Below are 24,943 nucleotides of genomic sequence, written 5' to 3' on the forward strand. Positions count from 1 at the left end.
AATATAAAATAAAGAATATAATCAGACATATTTCTAAGATCTTAAAACAAGAATGTTTAAATATATAATGATCGAATATATGAAACTATAGAAAAACTATTAAGCAAAACACTGAAACAATTAAACCTGGAAGATCGTAAATCTTTGCTTTGTAGTGTCACCTCACACTAAGAACACAAAATCTTTATTATCCGTGTTAAATATTTTTAATAAGTTCCAAGTCAAAGTTCCTTGTGTATTTGTGTAAATAAAGGACGAGTTTAGCACAAACAGATGCGTAAACAGGTGAGACGGGTATTTTTTTGTCACGATAACTTGATTATTAGCCCCAAATAGTGTTAAAGCAATCACTGGACGAACAACTTGTTAATGATAGTTTAGAATTTGTTGTGTAGTTGCAGCTCTGCATGTACAGAAGATAAAGGGCTTTTTCATTTGCATTGAGTATTTTAATGCTAAAATACACTATAAGACTTTTGGAACTGTTGCAGAAAGTCTGTGCCAGTCTGCAGATTTGATCAGTTAGTGTGTTTCTATCTGAAACTTTGTGTATGAGTGTATGATGTCTAGTTTTAAAAAATCTGTTCTGATTTTAAAAGTCTTGTAGTGTATTCCAGCCATTAGTCTCAGCTACAAAAGTGATCATTTATAAATCTAATTGAATATTAACCTATGAAACAGAAACCCCTCAGTGTTGCTTTGATCTGTTTCAATCATCTGGATGACTCAGTTGGAGTGTTGTTCACTTCATTGTATTGTTGCTTATATTACTTATATTTGCAATGTATTGCAATATGATGGTAATAATACAGCGGAAAAAATTAAGAGACCGTTTCAAAATTATCTTCAGTTTTTCTGAATTCACTATTTAGAGGTGTTTTTTTTCATGTGAACTAGGCCTACTTGCGATATTTCTTTCAAATTTCAAGAACAGGAGAAACAGATCAAAATAACAGCAAAGATGCTCCGTATTCATATTCACTTTTTAGCAATACAACAGTAATATGTTGTATTTAGGGAAAGTAAACAAAATTATGTGATAACCTCGATTTTTATCAAAGTTTTCATGTGTCTTGTCATGCTGTCAGTCTTTCACATTGCTGTTGGACTCTATGTCAGTCCTGAGGTTTGATTTTGTTGAAATTTAACAAACACTGGACTGGTCACAATACATCTAAATGCTTATTAAATACAATTTTGGAATGGTCTCTTAATTCTTTCCATGGCTGTATGTCGGTCTACAGTGTGTGTGTGTGGGGGGGGGATATGTTTCTGTGTACAGAGCTTGATGTGAAGCACAAATATGTTCAGTGAAAACTCTAGCAGCTACATTATGCTAATTCGTCACAGTACCGCGCTGCTTATGCGGGCCGCATGTATGTTGATAGAAGCACTGAATTAAATGCGCATTGGAAACAAGCTGCTTGTGTGCCTCAGAGGTCTTTCTGTTGTTCCTGTGGCCTTACTATTCCATGTCCACATCCATAACCATGTAGATATGCATTTTCACAGGCTTTTATTGTTTTATGCATGTATCTCCCTATTCCCCAAACAAAACCAACAACAGCATGCACAGATCGCATTCATTTTAAACTTGGAGGATGCATTTTGGTCCAGTGAGGCCACTGGGAATCTGGAACTGAACTCATTCTCAGATGCTCGAGACTGATGATGGCGTGTTTGGATATGTCACATTGTTAATGCTGTGACAGCTAGAGCATGTGTGGGCCAGGCGCCATGCCCGTTTAAATGATGTGGTGTGAGTTTGGAGAGGGAGCGAGAAGATGATCCCGGAGAGTCCAGGGGGCCAGCTGGAAGCTGTGTCAGCCCCAGGCTCAGCGTAGCCCCATGGGCATCCGGCTTGGCACAGCTCGGCTCTGCAGCAGCTGGGACTGAGAATGACAGAACGGGCTGTTGTCTGCTGCTGCAACATCGTGTTAGCAAAAATCGAGTGTGTCTGCAGTAAAACAATATTGATTGGGTCGTTTGATAGGTCACAGAAAAGCGTTCTTAAGATATTCCCAACGCATTGGTGTGCTCAACAGCTTTAAGAGCTGAAGGAAAATAATGAGATCGTATATAAAGGGCTTTGCTTCACACAAAGAATTCATCCAACTTGGTTTCTAGCCACTCCGCTACACAGTCATGTTCTATAATCGTATTATACACAGTGGGGCCTCGTTTATAAAACGTGCGTACACACAGAGTTGATCGTAAAGCCTTCGTACGCAAAAATCCACGGCAACGTTCATATTTATTAAAACGGTCTTTGACGTGGTCTTGTCCGAGTGCTGCAGGTTTTTGAAAATAGAAGTCATTCTTGCCGCTTGTATATGATTTGGACGTTGGTGCTCTTTCATATATCAATGACATTATTTTTACATCATTAAGACAGCAATTTCACGATCATGTGCGATTTATAGATTTCACATCTGATAGAGAGGCGTACATGCGTTTTCTGTGCGTACGTTCGTTCTATGAATCACACCCCTGAAGTACATAATTTGCACTACTGTTGTTGGGTTCAATGTTATGACTGCAGAATATCTTTAGACTCAGCATTTCTTTTATCAAAGGTGCAGTTTACACAGAAAAAAATGCTCTTGTGTAGTACCAGGCCTGTTTAACTTTTTTAATATTGTGTGTCAAGACTTAATTTTCTAAGTTCTCCAAGTGTCTGAGGTAAAAGTTGAACAATAGTATGACACCAGAGGTTAATTTACTCGGGAAATTTGATTGTTGCATTTAAAGTTCCAGTGAGTATTATTTTGGAGTATCTATTGACCGAAATGCAATACAATGCATTACTATGTCTTCAGAGGTGTAAGACCTTACATAATGAAGCCTTATGTTTTTATTACCTTAGAATGAGCTATTTCTATCTACACACACCGCGGGTCCCTTTACATGGACTTCACCATGTTGTTTCTACAGTAGCACTAAACGAACAAACTGCACAGAGCGTGTTTTGTAACTACGTTATCTCCTGCCAAACATCTTTTGTATTTGATTTGAGGAAAATGATCATGCAGTCTTGAAACTACATGAGGGTGAGTAAATGTTAACATGTTTTGGGTGAACTGTACCTTTAAATATTCAAAGAGTAAGACATTGCAACTTTAGGATGTGTTGTGACAGCTCAATCTGTTTCGAATCCCAAAATGAAACACAACTGGTGTGAGATGTAATGGGAACTCCGAACGTCTCCACCCACATTTTCCTCCAACATTCTTTATAGGTCAGATGTAGCGCTTCTCTCTCTCTCTTTGTCTTTTTCTCTTTCATGTCTTGCGTTTCTTATTTTTTATCCCCTTCTCTTTCTTTCAATCTGCGTTTCTCAGCCATATACGGCCCGTATATCTCTCTGATATGTTCAGAAGGGAACTTTAGGTCCCTCCCACCTCTCTTTCTAATGGGCTTGAAGGCAGGCTTTGTCAGCTATTATATCGCCCTGCCTTGTCATAATTACTGCTGCCTCTGCTTCTAAGTGCCTGAGATTGTAGCAGTTTGTCTGTCTCACAATGAATATATGTGCACAAAAGTGATTGCTCTACATTCCTTCAGGGCTGATAGGTCAGACACAATAAGATAAGTGCATGTTATACTGTTCATGAAAGGAAACAATATTTACTTTTTGATTTGTTTGGAGAATCTTCCAGGGGGAGGCCTACCCAGGTATCCAAATGTAATTGATTTCCAAGTAGGTTTTTGTTTGTTGTATTTATTTATTATGTTATGTTTGGTGTCTGGTAGATTTGTGGTTGTTTCTTTAACTTTGAGCATCTTTGGCTTATAATTTGAAACCAAATTTTTATTTACGTTGTGTACTAACAATGTCCACACTGTGTCATTTCCATATCTCAGATTATGTTTGATTGAATTATAGCTTTATTGGAAATGATGTTACAAGGAACGCTTGTGTCTGAAGGGGTGGGGGCTAAATTTAAATATTGTTGCTGTCCTTTTGAAACCTCGGATGTCCACATTTGCTGTTTTTCATGAAATGGAAAAAACACTGTACTGTTTGAATGATTGAATACTGTTGAAAGTTGAAAAGCACTTTTTAAAACTTTTTATTGGTTAGATATCTGCAAAACCCAGTGACAAACAGAAAGATTGACTAATAATAATGATTCATGACAAAAATAGAAAACCACAAAATATGGGGATATGAAGATTCGGAAGGACAGCAGCGATATGTTGTCCACTAAATAACCATGTTTCTATTTATTTAAACACAGCCCACAATAACTAAGTTATGTTCTTAGGTTACCATGTACACTAACATTAAAAATAACTTAACTATGTGCATTTGAATAGGAGCAAAAAATAACGAAGACCGAGTAAAAAGTTTCTAAGCTATTGCTCTAATGTGATAAAAAAAACTGATAGTTTTAATAAAAATCAACCCCTGGGCCATAAAAGTTTAAGAAACTTTCCTGTTAAGAAATACAACCCCTGTATTGCTTTTACAATTTTTGGTCCCACCAATTTACAAGCGCTGTTAAGCCTATCTCCATGTTTCATCTCTGACACTCATGCGAGATTCGGAGGAACTTGCAAATTCCAGCAAACTCGCAGGCACACTGGGGAATAGGCCTAATTTCTATTTGATGGCTCTCAAGCTCTCTTATATTCCTCCTCCCTCGGAGGCTGGAACAAACGATGTTTCACATTTTATTCCCATCAGCCCTCTGGGTTTGGGTTCATAACAAAGGGAATTGAATGTCAGATTCGACAGTCCTCATACTGTGAAAAAACAACCCAGACCTCAAGCTATGCTTTTCTTTCCATCTTATTCAAAAAAGTTCAGCTCCATATATCACGGAAGCGACCGTTTGCTGACCTGAGTCTCTGCAGTCTGAATCTGTCATCTGTTTTTGAAGATTCAGTTTTGTGATCCTAAGCAATCCTGTCCTCGGACGGCATCTATATTTCTTAGGGGTGAAATAAGCGTTCTTTCAGGGTGGCAGGTTGCGTTTACATGCTGTCTGTTTCTCCAATGCCAACTGGTGTGGAAGGGGATAAATCACAGCCGGCTTGTGTTATCATTATATCTATGTGTTCCCTGTCTGCAGTGCAGGGGCGTAGCTACATGGTGACCATGGGTGGCCACGGTTACCCCTGAATGATGGATGGCCACCTATCTGGCCACCTCTGTTGTGCGAAGCAGTTTTAAGATGTGTGTCGGAGTTTACGGAGTGCTGCGCAGATCATTTAGCGTATGCACTGAAAGTAACGTGAGAGTAATGTTCTCATGATGTCATACGCTGACGCTCTGACAGTCTGAGCGCTATAGCTGAACAGCTGCTAACCGCTTCGTGACAGTGTACTGTCTATGTACCATTGAAGTTCATAGAGAGCAGAAGGATCAAGTCAGTAAAATCAGTCTTGTTTAACTGGATTTCATTCCTTAATTACATTTTCGCGAAAGTTTAAGTTGGGGTACTGCAATGTTTATTTTCTATAAAAAATGCTAACTTACTGCAAATGATAGCTAGCAAATTATTTTAAAATAATGTTAGCACATGAAAGCATTGCAAATAAATTGTTTACTTTACGTTCTTTGTGTATGTTTTTGACCAGCAAACTATGTGTAATGAAGAATTGGTGTTAATTACAGTCGAAGTTAAAGAATTTCTCTCTGTAAGGATTTTTTGGTTACCCTAATAAAATCACTGGGTCTTTCCTGGCCACCTCTAAAAAAAAGTTCTGGCTACGCCCCTGCTGCAGTGTTCACCTAAAGCAAAGCTAAAGGGCCAAAAATTCCTGGTTTTCCAGGGCATGTGGAATACCTGAGGTGCAAGATTTATGAGGCGAAGCTTTGTCGATGTGAGGCAACCAGAGTTGGAGATGCGGATGATCATCAGCTGCTGCCTTGAGAGAGAGAGAGAGAGAGAGAGAGAGAGGGAGGGAAACTGTTCATCTCCATCTGGAATACTCTCCACTTTTTCATTCACACGACAGACGCCGGATGAGGTCTTATCATTTTTACACACCAACAGAACTGTCTGGAACTTGTAGATTCCGTTTACCCGTTTGTATCACGTAAAATACTTTTCATAAAGATCCATGGGAGCAACATACGCCCAGACACTTCCTATTCTTTACGTTTATTTTGACTAAGTGCTTTTAGCAAATGCGTGGGTTTTATGTAAGTTTAATGGTTTTAGCAGAGGGCCTTTTGTATTTATTGCAGTATACAGTATAAATGTAAAGAGCAGATAGTCTTGTCAGTTTGCCCACAGCCCGATCCGTTCTCGAGAAGCTAACCTTCTTTTGCTGTGCCAGAGACAGATTGAGCGTGTATATTTGATGGACGCTCAATGGAAAAGTGACTAAATGCAGCAAGGGGTGTTGATCTGGTTGACAGCTCTCGAGTTAACTTTGTTGTAAAATCTATAATTTGCTTTGGTAATGCATCAGTGATGAAAGCTTCATGGCATATCATAGAGAATAGTCAGTGGTAGTGTAATTGGCGCGTTTGCCTCAGGCTCGCTGGAGCGACAGTCTCACAGCGCAAAGCTAAAATATTAAAGCGACAAGAGAAAGTCGCTTCTACACAGGCAGTTCATCAAAAGAAATGGTTTAACTTGCATGACAGCCGTAAAAGTTGTTCTTAAAGGGACTGCTCACCCAAAAATAAAAATTCTGTCATTTATTCACCTTCATGTCATTCAGACTCTGTATATGACTCTTTGTTCTGTGGAACACAAAAGAAGATATTTTAAGACATGTCTCAGTAATTGTATGTCCATTTAATGGAAGTCGATGGGGTCTAATGATTTGTGGAATACCTACTTCAAAATATCTTATTTTGTGTTCTGCAGAAGAAAAAAGACATACAGGTTTGGAATGACATGGGTAAATGACTGTCCCTTTAAAACACACACACACACACACACACAACACAGACACACAACCCAACATGCACAGAACACAAAATACACACACAAAACACACACACACACACACACGCACGCACGCACGCACGCACGCACGCACGCACGCACGCACACACACACACACACACACACACACAGGCTTTGGTTGACTATCCCCGTGGGGACAGTCCATAGGCGTAATGTTTTTATACTGTACAAACTGTATATTATCCCCTACACTGTAAAAATGATTTTTTGAGTTTGTAAATAAAGCTAGCATTACTCGAGTATGTTTTACAAGCAAGTTGTAGTTTGTCTTTCTACTTAAAAATGTCCGTTTAATTCAATGTGTTACTTGAGGTTCCTTTGTAATTATTTGTGCTCTAATACATAAGTAAATTTAAATGAAAATGCCAAGTAATATTTACTTGGTGTTTTGTCATTAAATTAAGCGATGTATAAAACTGATGAACGCAAGTAAATTATACTCCACACAGCCATATAATAGCTGCGCGTGCGCACTTCGGACATTACAACTGGCGCGAAGAGCCTGAGGAAAGCTTGCGCAGCGAAACATTTTTTTCAGTCCTGAGGGGATTAAACTATGGTAAGTCATTAAATGTTTTCTTTTTAATTCATGTAGTAACGTTTGCAGCATAGTGCAGCGTTAATAAACTTTATTTTCGCTGGTTTGTTTGAGTTCGAGTTCTTGTTATTGAGTCTCGGTATTGCTAACATTTCTGGACAACGTTTGCAAACGCGGTTGTTTTTTATTATGCACATGGATAATAGAATTAACGTGATGCTAAGTTAAGCTATTAATATGTTGACAGTGTTCAGTTTGCTAAACGTAGTGTCAAGTCTCGTATGTCTAACATTACGTAACTTAGACAAATAACTTAACCATGTAATGCATATTCATAAAGTTAAATCAAGTTTATGCTCCGTATATAACCAATATGATATTGATAAACTTGCAGTAGCCTACTGTGTTAACTTACCCTTAGCTAACTCTGCCTTAGCTAGCTCTGAACTGGCGTTGTTGTTACAGATAGAATGGTGGATCTTGAACTAATTTGTTCTAACGTTTAAAAATTGGTATAACGTTAGCCTATGTTCAATGCATTAAGGTCAATAAGTTCATTTGAATTATTAATGACAAATAATCTAATTGTGGCATTAACATCCATGTTCATCTGTTCCACAGGTATTGGACTCACCATTCTCACCAATAAAACATTTTTAACTGATGCCAGAGGAAATGTGAAGGTGGTTTAATGGATCTGAATTGATTTATTTGATTACCTTTTTTATTTGTTTCTCTGTTTTTTAAATAAGCTGTTAAATATTTGAATTCAAACACTGAATAAAGTATTTTTGTGAAATACCTGTCAGCGTTTTTGGTCTTCAGATACATTTTACTTAACACATATTAATACCTCATATGATTTCAAGTAATATTTACAAAAAACAAACAAGTAAAGACTACTGAGGAAAAGATAACTAGGACTCTTGTTAAGAAATATTAAGTATATTTAGAAGCATTACTTAAATAAAATTTACAAACAAAGGATGAGTAAAATTTACTTGACCCCGTACTTGGGAATTTCTAGTAAAAACTACTTATACATGGGTTTAGCATTTACTTGGACAGTTCTGATCAATTTACTAACATTTCCTGAGTGGAAAACCTTGCCTAGCTTTTTTCAAGTAAACTTCACTCCAAATTTTTTTCAGTGTATCCCTAACCCTACCCTAAACCTAAAGATCATAGAACACTTTTTGCATTTTTAGATTTGTAAAAAATATTGTTCTGTACAATTTATTAGCTTTTTTGCCCCTGGGGACCTCAATTTTGGTCCCCACGGTGACACGAGTCCCCATGTGTTGGTGTGTATTCAGGTTTAGGTCCCCACCGGGATATACAAACATGAACACACACACACACACATGTTGGGTTTCCATGTTTTATGGGGACATTCCATAGACGCAATGGTTTTTATACTGTACAAACTATATCATATTCCCTAACCCTAACAATCACACACACACCTGTCTGCTCTTTTAGATTTTCAAAAAATATGATTTATAAGCTTGTTTCCTCATGGGGACAAAAAAATGTCCCCACAAGGACAAGGATTTTGGATATTGCCATCTTTGTGGGGACATTTTGTCCCCATACCGTAGGGTTTACCCTTCACGCACGCACGCACACACACATGCATTTGCTTAAATGGAAAACATGCATTTCTATTTTTTATAAAAATATTTTAAGTATAAACTAACCCTAACCAACACCATAATCCAATTTTTTTACATTTTTTTATTATTTACTCTTTCTTACACAGCATTTTTACATTTACATTTTAAAGAAGGAATCTCAAGTTTTCCCAAAGAATTATATTCTCAACATATTGTTATGTAGGTACGCAGACTACGCACACACACAAATGTATACTCGTAATGCAATATAAACTGGTTTTCCATCTGATTTAACTGTGTAAATTTTGTAACAACATTTATACACTATAAATGATGCAGTACATTTAGTTTTTTTACATATTACAGTTAGGTGTTCAAAAGACTGTGGTTGCCAGGGCATTGTTGTTTGGTTGTGACTATAATGGTGTTTGGGGTGCTGCTTTCTGTCCCACCTCTAAATCTCTGTTCACTGATACTGTAGTTTCCTACTGTACTGTATACTGATACTGTAGGGATTATAAAATGTCTGTTTTAAAAAGTCATGGCATACCTACCTTGAACAATCTGTTAAACTGTATAAACGGTGAGGATATTATATGCCAAAGTTGAATACGTAGACTTCACATTCACATACAAATTAGCACCCTAACACAAAAATAACTGACAGGTGATTTAGCTGCATAAATGCTGTCACAACAGTCATTTGGATTAGATTTTTTGTGTTCGTATGACTATGTTGTGATGCTATAATTTTTAGTGTTTGGATGCTGTTATGTCAGCGACTCTCCGTGTGAAACTTGCTTGCCGCAATGGACTAATTACAGCGCTGAAGCTGTCTCAAAAAATGAGGCTGAAAGCCACACCAATCAAACTGCTTCCCTCTCTTTGAGCACAGCTGTTGTTAAAACCAGGTGCCATTTGAGACTGAACCACAGTCACAGTCTCTCTCTCTCTCTCTGCTCAAATGAAATAACAGCAGTGGGTACAGTGTGATTTGAATAATTAATCCAATATGCATTTCAAAGTCAAGGAAATCACATGCAAGCTTGAGTGTTTTTAAAATCTGACTGACAGCTGATGAGTTTTTTTCCTGGTTGTCACATGGGGAAGTTGTCACATGGGATATATCTAGGAGCTAAGATTTTGAATCCAGTTACACACATTTGATTTCCAGCAGTGATTTTGTATCTTGGTTTTCCAAACACCTGGTTCAAAACTGTAAAATAATTTTGTGACAAAAACTCCAAAATCATATTTTGCTATAGCTGTTGGGTAAGTGAATCAAAACATGACAAACTCGCACTAGAACACATTCAAGGGCTCAACTATGTAATACATTTCCATTAAAGGGGCAAGTTATCACATGTATTTTAAAGGGATAGTTCACCCTGTCATCATTTCTTTTTTTTTGCAGAACATAAAAGATGATGTTTTGAAGAATGTTGGTAACAGAAAACTGTTGGTCCCTATTGACTTGCATTATTTTTGTGTCCATACAATGGAAGTCAATGGGGACCAACGGTTTTTGGTTATCAACATTCTTTAAAATATCTTCTTTTGTGTTTTGCAGGAAAAAAGAAAGTAAAACAGGTTTAAAATGACAAAAGGGTGACTAAATAATGACAGACATTTTTGGATGAACAATGCCTTTAATTGTATGAATGTATACAATTTAATTATAATAATTGTTGGCTGAAGCAATGGTTTAATCTTCCTATACGTTTCCTTGTTCATTTTTCTCCCAAACTTTTGTTTCACTATTTTGTTTAAACTTTTGAACTTAATGTAGACATTTTGAGTGTCCAGACAGCTGTGTTTAAGTTAAGCACTGTGTTAATAAGCAAGGTTAATGCAGAGGTCAGGCTGGAGGGGTGTTTTGTGTCTGCAGGGTTTGTGTTATTGTGACACAGGGGGCATGATGAAGGGTTCTGTGTCTGGATTTGTCGGTCGCTCTCCCTGCTGTTTGTCTTGATAGGCGACACGATGAAGCATACATAATTAAGCGAAATGGTCATATTTCATGAGTTCCCTTACATGTCCAAACTTGTCATTTTTTTTAGTGCTTTATATTGTTTTTCAATCACAGTGCCTTGCGACTTTATGTGCTAGTTGTTGTTTCGTTTCATTTTCATCTGTTAATTTATATGACTTGACCCTGAGATAATGAACACTAATGACAAGTTGGAATATTTTAAAATGAAATGTCACTCAGACAGCACGAAATAAAAAGCACACTTTCATTAAAGTTTAACAAAAGTTTAAATGCTTGGTTCTTGTGCCAAAAACATTCTTAAAACTTAGTTCATGGCTTTGCTCTGCTCTTCCCAAACACTCCATCCCCCTGACTCATTCTGAGATGGAACATTTCTAGACATTCCAATCCTGTCTTTCTCTGTTTTGAGCGCCATGCGCTGAGCTGTAAGGAATTTAAAAATTCCCAAATATAAACTGTTCTCATGTATTTATTCTGGCAGAATGAGAAAGTAGGGGTGAATGTCTTTTTCGTGTGTGCCAAAAGAGTGTGTACTGTATGTGTCTATGTGACTGAAAGATCGGAGGATCCGTTGCTGTCAGGGCATCCATCCAGATAACTTTTCCTGTTCAGCGTCTGGGAACCTCGTTGACTGGGAGAGCAAACAAAAGGAGGTTCAAAGGCTGTGAGGAAAGCCTGCTCTGATCTCACCCTGAGGAGGTTATGCATTAACATGTCCACAGCAGGTCATCAAAGTCAGTGTGTGTATGTGTGGTAAAATCATTGGCATTTTCTATTATTTTTCCCCATAGAAATGATTTAAAATAGAGAAAAACAGAAAGCGAAATAAAAATCAGTTCAAACTTTACTGAGCTTGTTTTACCATCGATAACATTAGAAACAATGGCTTTTAATAATAGTATTTATTAATGTGTTATTTTAAAAAAAATTCTGTGCATCATTCTCTGCTTTCGAAGTCTTTCTCTGTTAATCATCTGGATAAGTTGCAAACAGAGCCAAATGTGAAGGTTCTTTAGCTGGATTTTTTTTGCAAAGAAACTCTCATTTCACCACTCCAATCTGACCCAATTCTCTGGTTCAAATCTTTATGGAATAAATTGACACGGAATACAAATGAAGAGGTTCAGAAGTCCAGAACCTGGCTTTTTTTAATGAGGACAAAACCCTATCAACACATCTAACCTGTTCTGCTTCATTTACTGCCTTGCTCTCCCTGCAGTCACTCGAGTTCTTTCCTTGTGGTTTGACTCTCTCTCTCTTCCCTCTTGGGCTTTAGTTTGTGCCGCTCTCCCCTCCTACATCTTCCAACATTTAAACCTTCACATTGCCAAGAGCGAACTCCGTTCCAGTGCGGAAAGGTCATTTTAAATAAATAAAGAAACGAGGAGGTATCTAACCATCCCACACTCACACACATGATTTAAGAAGCTGTGTGCCAATTTAATGTTTTTTTCCTAAAGATTCATTTGCCTGGAGGGCAACAGTGAGAGTTAAACAAGAGAAACAGGACTTCAAACTCCACACCTACTCAATGGCTACGTCTGTGTTAGTCACGCAGCGCTTCTTGATTTTTTCAATGTTGACGGATCCTCAGCACTCCGGCTCTTGCTGTGAGGTGAGAACAGGACGCTTACATATTAACATCCCCTATAAAGCCATGGCGTTGCTGCTAAACAGCTGTGCATGTTTGGTTTTGGTGAGATAAAAAAATACAATAGAGTGCACAAGCATAAACAATATGAAAGACATCAATGTTACATAGCCGTAAGACAGCAAATTAAAATGCTGTTGTTGTTTTTCTTTTTTTTGTATTTTAGAAAACAATTATGTTCTAATTTACATATTTATATAATTATGGATACGCCCTTATTATTCTAATAATGTTTCAATTAATAATTCTCAAACAACATCCAACCATATGGGACACAATTATTGAGATGTTTTCCACATGAATTTTCCTGTAAATAGTTTCAGTAGTCCCAAATCTATTTGGGCTTGCCATCCACATTATTTCCACACTCTTTAGGTGATTCTGTTCCAACATTCACCTGTGTAGCATCTGGATATCACTGCACCCAGCCCTGCCCAGAATACTTAGGGAATGCAACGGGTTACATCATCTCAGGCAGCTTTATCAGATCCTGGAACAGTGGAGGGTAGAGGACTCTCAAAGGGTGTTTTGTCTTTCCCAGGGCTTAGAACTCTCTGAACTCGCGGCTTACCCCAGACGTGGGTATTTGTTTACAGCGGCCCAAATTTGAGGCTTTTTATCACAAGCTGGGAGAGGCTTCGGAAAGAGGAAGTGCTATAGAGCTTGCTTTCTTATCTGTGGCAAGATATAAAAGCAAATCCCTCTGGTAATCCACATCTCCTATTTCAATTATTGGTTAAATAAATAAGCGAATAAATAAGTCCTCCAGCAATAGTTAGGCGGGGAGTGGGGTAAGATGAGCCATTTTTTGTAACTTATGTGGTCCTCAAGATGAACCAGAATGAGGCATAAATGCAATAAAAGTATTTAATCTAATTTCAGGATGTTTCCTATCAATCTAAATTATAAGAACACATATAAAATGGCTTCTTATAAAAAGTGCTCCCGTGGCTAAGTTTGCCCCATGATAGGTGTAAGTTGATCCAAGTCTGGGGGTAAATTGAACCATATGGGGATATACTGAGCATGCAACTGAATTTGAAGGTTTTTAAAGATTTACCTTCTAAAAAAGTAATTCAATCATTATTTTCCCTTACAAATACAAATAGTTATTTTTTTAAGCTAACTTAAACAAAAAATAATCAGATAAACTTTACATTTCAATATCTTTAATTTGTAATATCTTTCGGTATCTTGTCTTGTGAAACACGAAAGTGGTAACCTTCCAAAAACAGACTAAACAGAGAGTTTGTTGATCAAAAGTAAATTAATTTCTGCTCTCACTATGTCTGTTTTTGTACATTCTTGGCATTATACAGTGCTTTTTAATGCCAAACATGTTAGGCCAATAGTGACTTAAGTTGGAAGGATATACAATATACCCTATGAGTAAAATCAGGAATAAAATGCTTTTCTGACTTTAATCAGAGAATATCAAGTGTACTTTGGTGTACACTGACTGTCGATAAACTCAGTATACTAAAGTAAACATGATAAACTAAAAAGTTATGTGATATTTCATTGAAATTATACAGGTTTAAAAATTGAAGTTAACTTTGTCGACACTGGCTCACTTTGCCCCATAGCTGCCACTTTGGAAAAAACTAGCTAGATTACAAGGCTACTATTTAGCCAAATTATTTGCATGGTTTTATATGTTGGTAAATCACCAACATGCATCATAAATATTTTAGACCTGGATACACTTGCTTTGATGTACCAGCAATTACAGCTGATGTGCAAAAATGTTACTTTGACAAGCCCAAAACAGCTTTTAAAGTCAATGCTGTCAGATTCTCCAATGTGCTTCACATTTTCACATTATGCCAGAAATAACGGGTGATTCCAAAATGTATGGTCAAATAACAACAGTGTTCAGTCGCTGAAATACCAGCGGGTGGATCAACTTACCCCACACTCCCCCTATAGTCACAAAAATGAGATTGATCACTAATAGTTATTGGTTTGCAAATGCAAAGTGTTAGTTATTATTTGACAATCACATGGAAGTTTAAAAGCAAACCCTCTGCTCAATTGTGTGTATCTATGCGAACCCTAATATTTCATATTCAATATTCGAAAGAATAAGTGAGAAATATAACAAGCACTTGATTTAGGGTACTGTTATAACCCTGTTGATATTTTTAAGAACAGCAGGATCTAGATCCCTTGTTGGTCAATCCAGTTACTTTCTCTCTTGTACAAAGTGCCTGATCTCATTTTCACATTAACTGTAGATGCATAGATGAAACAGAAGTCTACCTTTCTTTGAAACACAGAAGATGACTTTTGTAAAATATGCATCTCCCGTAAGTCTAATAAGTGCAATGCTTTGATTTTACCCTTTGAAACAAATGTATTAATGCTAAAGTTATTCTAAATAAAGCGAAAGCTTTTAAAAACGAATCCTGCTCTAATGACTAAATGATGCCGAATATGACAAAAAAAAAACTCCGTGCAAGAAGAGTTTTAAAAATATTCTCACACCAATAACTTTGTCTATTTTTAATGTGCAAGTAGTTGAAAGTCCATCCACATTCTCTAGAAGCGCGACGCTCTGCACCGGGAATGAACGGGTGCTGTGGAAGCCCCGCCTTATCCGGTTTTTCGGTCCAATGAAAACGCACGAGGCACCATGATGGACGTCACGCTCACAGGCGTCGTGTGGGGATTGGAATGTAGCAGTGTAACAAATTCAATCGTAACAACTGAGCAATAGGTGACTGACTGGACTCGCGGATCAAGGAACTCTGTTCATTTTATTTGTTAAGCAAACATCCTGTGAAACTCGCGTGCTGTCCTCGTGGTTCTGTACTGAAGGCGAAACCTCACTATGTCCAGATGAAGAGAAAATCTACTTCTAACGTGTGTGAAGGTCTACGGAGAGCACGGGAATAGGAGAAATGCGGGGATTCGTAAGGTTACCGTCGCTCCGGTGAACTGTCCTGTGTCACTTGCACTTTACGTTATCGTTTCGAAGGTAGATGGAGTTGAGCTGTGAGGGGTGGGATTCAATTTAGTATGGACATGTAGTTTGGAATCATCGGATATAAGCATCAGTAGCTGTATTAACAACCACTTTACGTTTTTTTTTCCAATGGGACCCGCGGCTCTTCAGAGACAAACTCTATGAGTCGGTGTCGCTGCAACTCTCCAGTGCAAGTCCGACCGTACGACGCATTTTATCTAATGTGGGTGCTGAAAAAACAGGTTTCAATTGTATTATTTCACCCGAGGAAAACTAATGAGTGAGTAAGCTTACGCGATTGTGTTAATAACGTGGCTTCTGTCTTTACAGGTACTTAAGAGGTGCGACGTAAAATGTTGCAACTAGACAGACGAAGGAGAGCGCGGAAACCGATGTAAATTCGCCCACATGCGCTGGATCGGACGCTTGTTGTTAGGTGATCGGAATCTGAAGAAGAAGAGGGGAGACGTGAGTTGTAAATCCTCGCAGGCTGGAAGATGGCGGAGCAGCACTATAGCTGGTGGAGGTGCTGGTGAAAGACAAACTTCCAACCGCTTGAGATTTATTTGCAAACACCGCGATCTGGCCTTCAGGACACATGCAGGCCAAAAAACGATATCTAATCTCGCTCTTGACTGGCGCCTTTCTAGTTCTGCTCTTTTACTTTGGAGGAGGAGGGGACCCGGGTCCGGCCGCCACGGGGTTCAGGAGCCGGCATGACCGCAGCCGCAATGGATATAATCGTCCCGAGCAGCCGTGGCCGCACTTCTCGGATCCTTTACAACACTTCAGCCCGTGGGATCAGTCGGACACGGAGGAATATAACGTTCACATATCGCCCCGGCAAAAGAGCGACGTTAACTCGAGCGTTTACAAGGGCAAGAGGTGCCGCATGCAGTCCTGTTTCGACTTCTCTCTCTGTCAAAGGAACGGGTTCAAAGTGTATGTGTACCCCCAACAGAAGGGAGAGAAGATCTCAGAAAGTTATCAGAACATTTTATCCACGATCGAGGGGTCTCGATTTTACACCTCAGACCCCAGTCATGCGTGTCTGTTTATCCTAAGTCTGGACACTCTTGACCGAGACCAGTTGTCTCCACAATATGTGCACAATCTCAAAACCAAGGTGCAGAGCTTGCCTCTGTGGAACAATGGTAGAAATCACCTCATATTTAATTTGTATTCAGGCACGTGGCCCGACTACACGGAAGACTTGGGCTTTGACATCGGTCAAGCCATGCTGGCCAAAGCGAGCATCAGCACGGAGAACTTCAGACCCAACTTTGACGTCTCCATCCCGCTGTTTTCCAAGGATCACCCAAGGACCGGTGGGGATAGGGGCTTCTTAAAATATAACACCATTCCACCTTTTAGAAAATATATGTTGGTATTTAAAGGGAAACGCTATCTGACCGGCATCGGCTCGGACACGAGGAATGCCTTATATCATGTTCATAACGCGGAGGATGTAGTTCTTCTCACCACCTGCAAGCATGGCAAAGACTGGCAGAAACACAAGGACGCGCGGTGTGATAAGGACAACGCCGAGTATGACAAGTAAGTCATGAGCAAACTTCTGCACGTCTTTGGCAAAATGTACTGTATATAAATTCATGCTAACCCTTCAAATTCCGTAGTAGGTTTTGTTGCTAACGTTACACTAAAACTATGGGAAATCTCGAGGCTCTTTAGAAAGATTGTCAAAGTTTCCTACACTGCTTGAAGTGCAATACATGTATTTAATTACAGGTTTACAGTAGTAACGGGTGTTTTGGAAACATAGTTACCACGGTAATTGTTTGTGTGGGAAAGTTGTTTTATTACAGTAAAAGTCTAGTAACCATAGTTGTGTATAATAGTAAAAGTAGTAGCAATGGCTTATCTGCATATTTTTTAACATTTGTATTACAATAGGTTTATTACAAATGGCATGATTATGTTTCTTGTAGTGAGACAATTGTACATTTGTGGTTACTATAGTTTTACAAAAATCATAGTCAAACTCTTGTTACTTCAATTCATTTTTTTATTGGAAAATTGGTTCTCATTACAGTGTAGTCACATGCTGCATACTTTGATGCACAGCTATTTTGTGGAGTCGTTCGTAGTTGCAAACACACTGCAAATACACTGTAATGCAAACCACTTGAAATGTGGTTTGCAGTGCGTCATGCCGCCCAGTTTTCACAGCAATGTGCCATTTTTACACGAGCTGTTTTAGCAATTGTCATGTTGAATATTTTTGGTTCTTCATGTGCCATGGAGACTATCAGTGCGCCCCGGGTACATGTTATTACACCCGATTGTGAAACACTTTTTACTGCTTTAGAGAGCTAATGACACGCCAGACACAATCTTAGGTACAGTAGTCGGCTGTAATCTTTTTTTATGTATATCAATTGGATCCCTTTTAAATCACCTCCACCATGGGAATTTCACCTTTTTGTCTCAGATGATGCAGCAGCCTATTCTGGCTATGTTTGGACACGTTTCGTACTCTTGAAATATAGCACCTCACAGGGAGAACAGGCACATGATGACCTTGCGTAATTAGAAAGCTTGACCCTGTGTAAATAAACTATAATAGGAATGTATTTTTAAGTTTGGAGTCCAGCACAGTGCCATTCTACATACAAGTCGTCTGATTTCTGATTAACCAGATGGAAGTTATTTAATAACTTTTCTGATCTGTTATGTGTTTTAAATGTGACCTCTGAAAGGTTACCCTAGCATCACGATCCGCTCGAATTCGCAGGTAATTTCGCTGTATGTTGTGGGAGTAATTACCTGGCGGATATCACTTCAAAACAGCCAAGTGCTCATTAAGGGGATTTCAGACTCCACACCAACAGGAAATTCTCGCTCCTGCTATAGCAAACTAGTTAGTCACGTCACTAATGTCCGTTGCTGTGCGGGCATTTTTGGCACCATGTTTCTCTATTCCATGATGCTGCTGAAGTGCTCTCAGCAAGATATTGTGCTGTTAACTGGGGAGTAAGTGTATGTGTGTATGAGCAGAACAGCTGTTTGGGACATGAGCGAGCTGAGTCAAGCAAAAATGCCCCAGCCAACGGGGGTCTGCCAAATTTGGCTTTTTTTGTAGGGTTGGACAAAATGATTAAGAGTTCTCTATTCCACAACAGGGTTTTTCCTGGCTCAAAATGAGGCGGAGGTGGTGCCATCCTGATCTTGTACACACGCGTAGGCCTACCGTACCTTTTAGTGGCTAAACCAAAGTGACTTCGAGTTTGACATATTAATGTTTCTAATAAAATTAGATAAAAATGACAATTATTAAGTTATATAATATATTACTTTTATTCAACCAAACAGAAATGTTTTTTTATCAAATAAAGCTTTTTTTTTATCATTTTCAACTAACTTTTCAGCCCACAATAGCCAACTGAATTAACCAGTCTTTCAAAATGAGCAAAGCTCATTCACATCTTGCATTCTCTGTGGCTCAGTTTAAATGATTCAAGGATCTCTTATATTCGCTAGTGACTGAAAAGTTCAATAGTTTCAATGAATCGGTTCAAATGAGTCATTCGTGTGTGAGTCGTTCTGAACGCAATGTGCGTTCATACTGGCGAACTCGCTGTGTACAGTATACGCTGATTCAACGATCCAACTGCACAGCTAAAGACATTACAATGATGTGCGTCATGTTAATTTAATAAATTTCAAGAAATTAAACGTACTTGGATGCAAAATAAACAGCCGTGAAACACAGGCTGGCTCTTGTTCTGCAACTCTTTTTAGCGCCTCAGTGTGCTGATAACTAAACAGCGCCTCCACTGTGGCGTAATGTCGCAACTGCAGTTACAAATGACAGTCTGATAAATGCACACAGCATTTCTTGTGAAGACTCGCAACATAATTTTGGCGAGAGCTCAGCCTGAGGCGGCACGACATTTGACGGAGGCGGCCGCCTCCAATTTCTCTATGCAGGAAAAACCCTGCACAAGCTGCCCTCTCTGTTGAGTCCAAGCAATGTCTCTGGCTTCATGAAAAATGTTGAATTACCAAATTCATACTTCTGCTTCCATTGTTGTTATCCAGAGGGTTTGAGATTTTTGTGGCTTTACCTTTTTAGACTGGATGATTTTCCATCTTTTAAAATCGCTTGCTTCTGAATGGCTTAGGGTGCCGGCGGTCCCACAGTCAGCCTGCCAGATTTGTAGTAGCCCTACGAATGAAATCCCTCTTTGTCAGGGTTTGGAATTTACCAAGCTGGAATAATTCAGCAGTGCCAAGCATTATCAAACAATAGATTTATTCAGTATCGTTTCACAAAGCACCTTGTCGGTCACTGCCCCAGCTGGAAGAGCAGAGGATATCCAATCTGCCCCCGTGTGATTTGTGGAAGTTGTCACGTTGAACTGATACTGATGAAGGGAATGATTTCAATAGATATTCAGTCGGCTAGGAAATCTGGGCCTTTGCTCTATCATTGTCTTAAATCTTAAGATTTTATGGGTTGTATTAGCTTTCATAATCTTGTTTCCCGGAAAATTCGTCACTGCGCAGAAATAGAAGGGTAATATTTGCAATGTCAACAGTTTTTCTCGGGGCTTCTGCAATAAGTGTGCGTTTACTCTCTTTGATTTTATTAACCGTGTCTCTCAGCTCCTGCTCACTAGGCCATTCAAGAGCACCATACACACGGATGGAGTTTAACATTTAATCTCTTTCTCAAGTGCTTCTTTATTGATTCAGAGAGCATAGAAAAATAATTAAAACGGAAAGAAGGAAAACATACGAGACAGCTGGCCAAATTGTGTCTGACAAATATGTTACTCTATATTAACTATTGTTTATAGAACCTCCCTTTAAAATAACAAATCTTGCTGTGGTACCGACTACGAGCACTGCTACTAGTCCTCGTGGCACTCGTCCCGTTTGATGGTAAGTAGGGGAAAGTTTCAGTGACATTTGCATGCAAGGACTGGTGCTAACACAAGTTTAATTTGTTTAATTTCAGGCACTTCTGTCATCTGTACGATTGCTCCGTCCCACTGTTTCTGTTGTCACATTAATAAATCATGAATTTTTCATGCTCTCACCTCACTCGGATAAAGTAGTGCCCGGTGCTTGTGTGACAAATGCTAATGTGGGGGTAATTAGCCCAAATAGAGTTCTGCTTAATTACTGTTAGTTGATTATATATTTCCGTGCATAATGTGCTTGGGCTAGGCTGCCTTTATCTGATCATAGCATCAGCACTTTAATTGCATGTTAAAGAGAGCAGGTAATTCATGCGTGTTGTTCGGTTTTATGCATTTCCTTAGCATAAGCTCTTTGAAGGTTTCGGCAATAATTAAATAACTTTTCGTAATTGAAAGATTTAATCAGTCTTATCCAAAGTCATGCACTGGTCTCATGGTTTCTTGTGTGTTTGGGCGCATTGGGTCCCCCCCTTTTGTCCATCCCTGTCTGCGAGTTTATTCCCCCTACCAATTGACCCACATTCGGTGGAATTACGGCAGGAACATTCCCTCCAGCTGAGAAAGAGACCCCCAGGCAGATTCGGAAATAGCCATAACAGTACCATGTCACATCCTGAACTGGTGGTCCTAATTCAATAACAGGCATCGACTGTAAAATGTAGTGACAACTCCTGAAAGTCTAAAGTATGAAACATTTGCTGCCAAACTGTAAATTAATAGGAACATTTTTTAAACAACATGCAAAAAAATGTAAAAAATTTTCCAAGGCTTGTCAATGAGTTCTACTCGAGTATGAATTAAAAAGTGGTATGTGGTGTATAAAAAGCATCTTTCATTCCTGTGCCCTTGCCCTGCCAAGAGCACAGCAGGTGGCAAGTGGCCAATCACGTCCTCTGAAAGGAATTTGCAGAACAGGGCATTGATTGGTTCACGGTTGAGTGGATTTCTGAGTAGGTGTCTTTTTGAGGAACATATTTATGTTTTACTTTTTAAATGGATCTGAGATGCCATAAAAGAATTTTAAACTTCCCAAGTCTGACTGTATGTCATAGGGAAAGAATGAGAAATTTCAGTAATTTTTCCCCTAATGCTATGTCAAACATTAATATACAAAAAGGCAGACCAGGACTCAACAAAAATGTTCAAGTCAGGCCAGTAGCTATATTTCTTTACTTGCATTGCCCACATTTTTAATGGCTTTTACAATTATAGTAAATTGTAGTTTTTAGCAGTGTTTTTCCATAAAGGCTAAGATTTTTTACAGATGATTTCCAGTAGCAGATTGCGTAGTCAAATATATATATATATGCACAGCCCAGCCGCAGAAAAAATTAAGAGACCATTGCAAATTTTCATTTCAAATCAGCATTTCTAGATATATTTTGGGCATTCAAGTCCTGTATCTGTTGAATTTCAACAAAATCAAACCTCAGGACTGACATAAAGTAATCCAACAGCAAATGTGAAAGACTGACAGCATGACAAGACGCATGAAATCTGTGATAAAAATCGAGGTGATCACATAAAAATCTAATTCGTTTTCTTTGCAGTATTTGAGCTCTGAAAAAACACAGAGCATCTTTTCTGTTATTTTGACCTGTTTCTCCAGTTTTCATTTTCTGCAAATTTTGATTTGAAATTTGGGAGAAATATTGTTAGTAGTTCACAGAATGAAACAAAAATGATCATTTTGCCTAAACACATACCTATAAATAGTGATGAAATGGTCTCTTAATTTTTTCTGCGGCAGTATGTGAAGTATAGTTGCAGATATTTTGCTTACGCATATAATTTAGCAGGATGTTAAAGATGGGGTAACACACGCAGTTTCTGTAAATCTCATATTAATCTTGAGTACATATACAGTAGTATTGCATATGTCGTATTAGGGCTGTGCACGATTATCCGAAATACACATCACGTGTTTTATGCACAGCTTGTGAGTGAAGTACGGTAAAATGCTGCTGCACCTGAAAGCCAGAGGGCGCTTTCGTGCAGAAACTCCAAATACGCATTGCAGAAGAAGACCATAACACACGTATTTCTAGGAAATGCCTAAGGAAATGTTTTTTATCGCTGTTACTCAAGCATCATCAGGTATTTTTATGATAATAAAGTATATTTATAATGGTCATGTTTGACGGGTGTTGCTTTTTTAAATGCAAAAAAAGCGACTCAAACTCGCACTGCTTTTAGATCGAGCAGCATTTCCTACTGATCCCAGAGCCGTGCTTCACGAACAAGCTATGCATAAAAAAATTATCGGTGCCTTGCCCAGCTAGATTTCAGCATGATTTTTTGGTAATCGCGATTAATCGTGCACAGCCCTACGTCGTATCTTCGAAGAGTATTTAGTTTGATCACATTTATATAAGAGAGATATAGCTGTACGATTATTTCCGGAAAAAGACAAGCTGCTGGAGGCAGGCAGGGGGGACGGAACTACAGCATGAGCATACAATACATCATCGCATTATCCCTTTGTGTTGTTTACATGCAGTTCATGTCCGGTATGTTTTAGCGCTGGGACCGCGGCATCTATCAGTTTCAAATAATCTCCAAATCCAGTGTTATATCCACCGTTTAAATAACCTAAATGAGCAAACAAACACAGCTAAACTTCCGTCAGCCGAGTGAAGCGGCATTGATGGGCGTGCTCTTTTGTGGGCGTGCTCTTTCTCTCACGCTAGCGCGTGGGCATGGTCTTCGCTCGGTGGATGTCGCATGGGCGTGCTTTTCCGGGAGAATTACCAATAAAAGAAATAGGATCCAGACTTATAAAAAACTTTCCGAAAGAAGTTGGAGTGCTGGGAGAGTGTATCGAGCACAAAAATACCATGTCATACATCCAACTCATTTTTTAACAAGTTGATCATATTAAGCATGATAAGCCAGCGCGTTTAACAGTGTAAAGAAGTCAGAATGCATGAAATAGTATGTCACCTAGGGCTGGGTGCAGTGTTGGGTGTAACTAGTTACTAAGTAATTAGTTACTGTAATTTAATTACTTTCCATTGAAAAAGTAAAGTAAGGGATTACTCTTATTTTTCTGTAATTTAATTACAGTTACTTCTGATGTAATTTAACTAAATACTGTGTAATATATTCAATAGTGGAAATGACATCAAAATTATAAGTCTAATTTTAAAATGTATGCTTTAATGTATCCTCACATTTCTAAACTTAGGTCAGTTAATAAGAATTATTTATGTAGTTATTTATTATTTATTTGAATGAATTAATTAAATTAGTCGTTTCATGTCTATCCTTGAATAATTTCTAATCAAGGTTGATGTATGATATAGAAAGTAATTAGTAATAAGTAATTAAATACTTTTTGGAGAGAGTAACTTGTAATGTAATTACACTATTGAGTATGTAATTAGTAACTTGTAATTAATTACTTTTTCAGAGTAACTTACCCAACACTGGCTGGGCGGTATGACGGAATATTCCGTTACCGTGGAATAAAATGTCAACCGTAAGAGATTCTTCTTATTAGAAAAAATTTTTAGATTGAATTAATCCACCTATAGCAAATTAACGTATCAAATATTCTTTTGACCTTCTTTCAGTCTGTAGTTTAGTGATTCTCTCACCCGCAGTTCTCGTGCAGGGATCTGCGCAAGCATATAAAAAAGCTCATTCTTGGCACGTATTTCAGAAGTCAGATTGCTTTGTGAAGCTTTTAATAGTTTTAATAAAGTTTAACTTCAGGTGAGCCAAGGTGAAACATGCATTGAAAGGCGCGATGATGCTCGCCGCGTAAGCGTTTTGACGTGACATGCATCTTTCCCCCGTTTTGGGAGATGCGTGTGGAGTCAACAGAGACTCACAGTGCAAAGACAAGTGCCACAATAAACAAATCCTAAAGACGCAACACGGTAAAACTGCGCATCTAATAGCGAGTGAAGAGCGATAAAGACCTACAGTAAAGACCCCATGAACACCAGTCATATACTGTACACTCATTGTTTGTGCACATATTCATACTTCATTGTTATACTTGTTGTCTCTCTTCTTCTGTATACATATGATATAGTTAGAAAATAAATATAAATAAATAATAAATCTCATTATCAGAGCTTGATCGATATCTTAAGTACATTTTCATAACTTGCCTGTTTTAACTATGGTGAGCATTTAAATGAACTGTAATAAATAAATAAAGGAAATTAATCAAAGAAAAATGAGGTATAAGATATAGAATTATAATGGGAGATTATTACCGTGAAATATATCGTTACCGTGAAATAAAATTACTCATTCTTTGAAATAGATTTTTGGCCATTCCGC

General features: G+C 38.3%; 1 protein-coding gene across 1 annotated transcript in view; it reads left to right on the top strand.

The window, feature by feature from the left end:
- Positions 1-15,384: 15,384 nt before the first annotated feature.
- ext1b (exostosin glycosyltransferase 1b) overlaps positions 15,385-24,943 on the top strand; it is an 86,322-nt gene continuing 76,763 nt past the window's right edge. The window contains exons 1-2 of the mRNA XM_057353962.1: positions 15,385-15,921; positions 16,029-17,255. Of these exons, the coding sequence (XP_057209945.1) occupies positions 16,297-17,255 (959 nt within the window). The 5' untranslated portion in view covers positions 15,385-15,921; positions 16,029-16,296. The remainder of the gene's footprint in view (positions 15,922-16,028; positions 17,256-24,943) is intronic.

The sequence above is a fragment of the Triplophysa rosa genome, linkage group LG16 (assembly GCF_024868665.1).
Source record: "Triplophysa rosa linkage group LG16, Trosa_1v2, whole genome shotgun sequence".
NCBI classification, from domain to species: Eukaryota; Metazoa; Chordata; class Actinopteri; order Cypriniformes; family Nemacheilidae; genus Triplophysa; species Triplophysa rosa.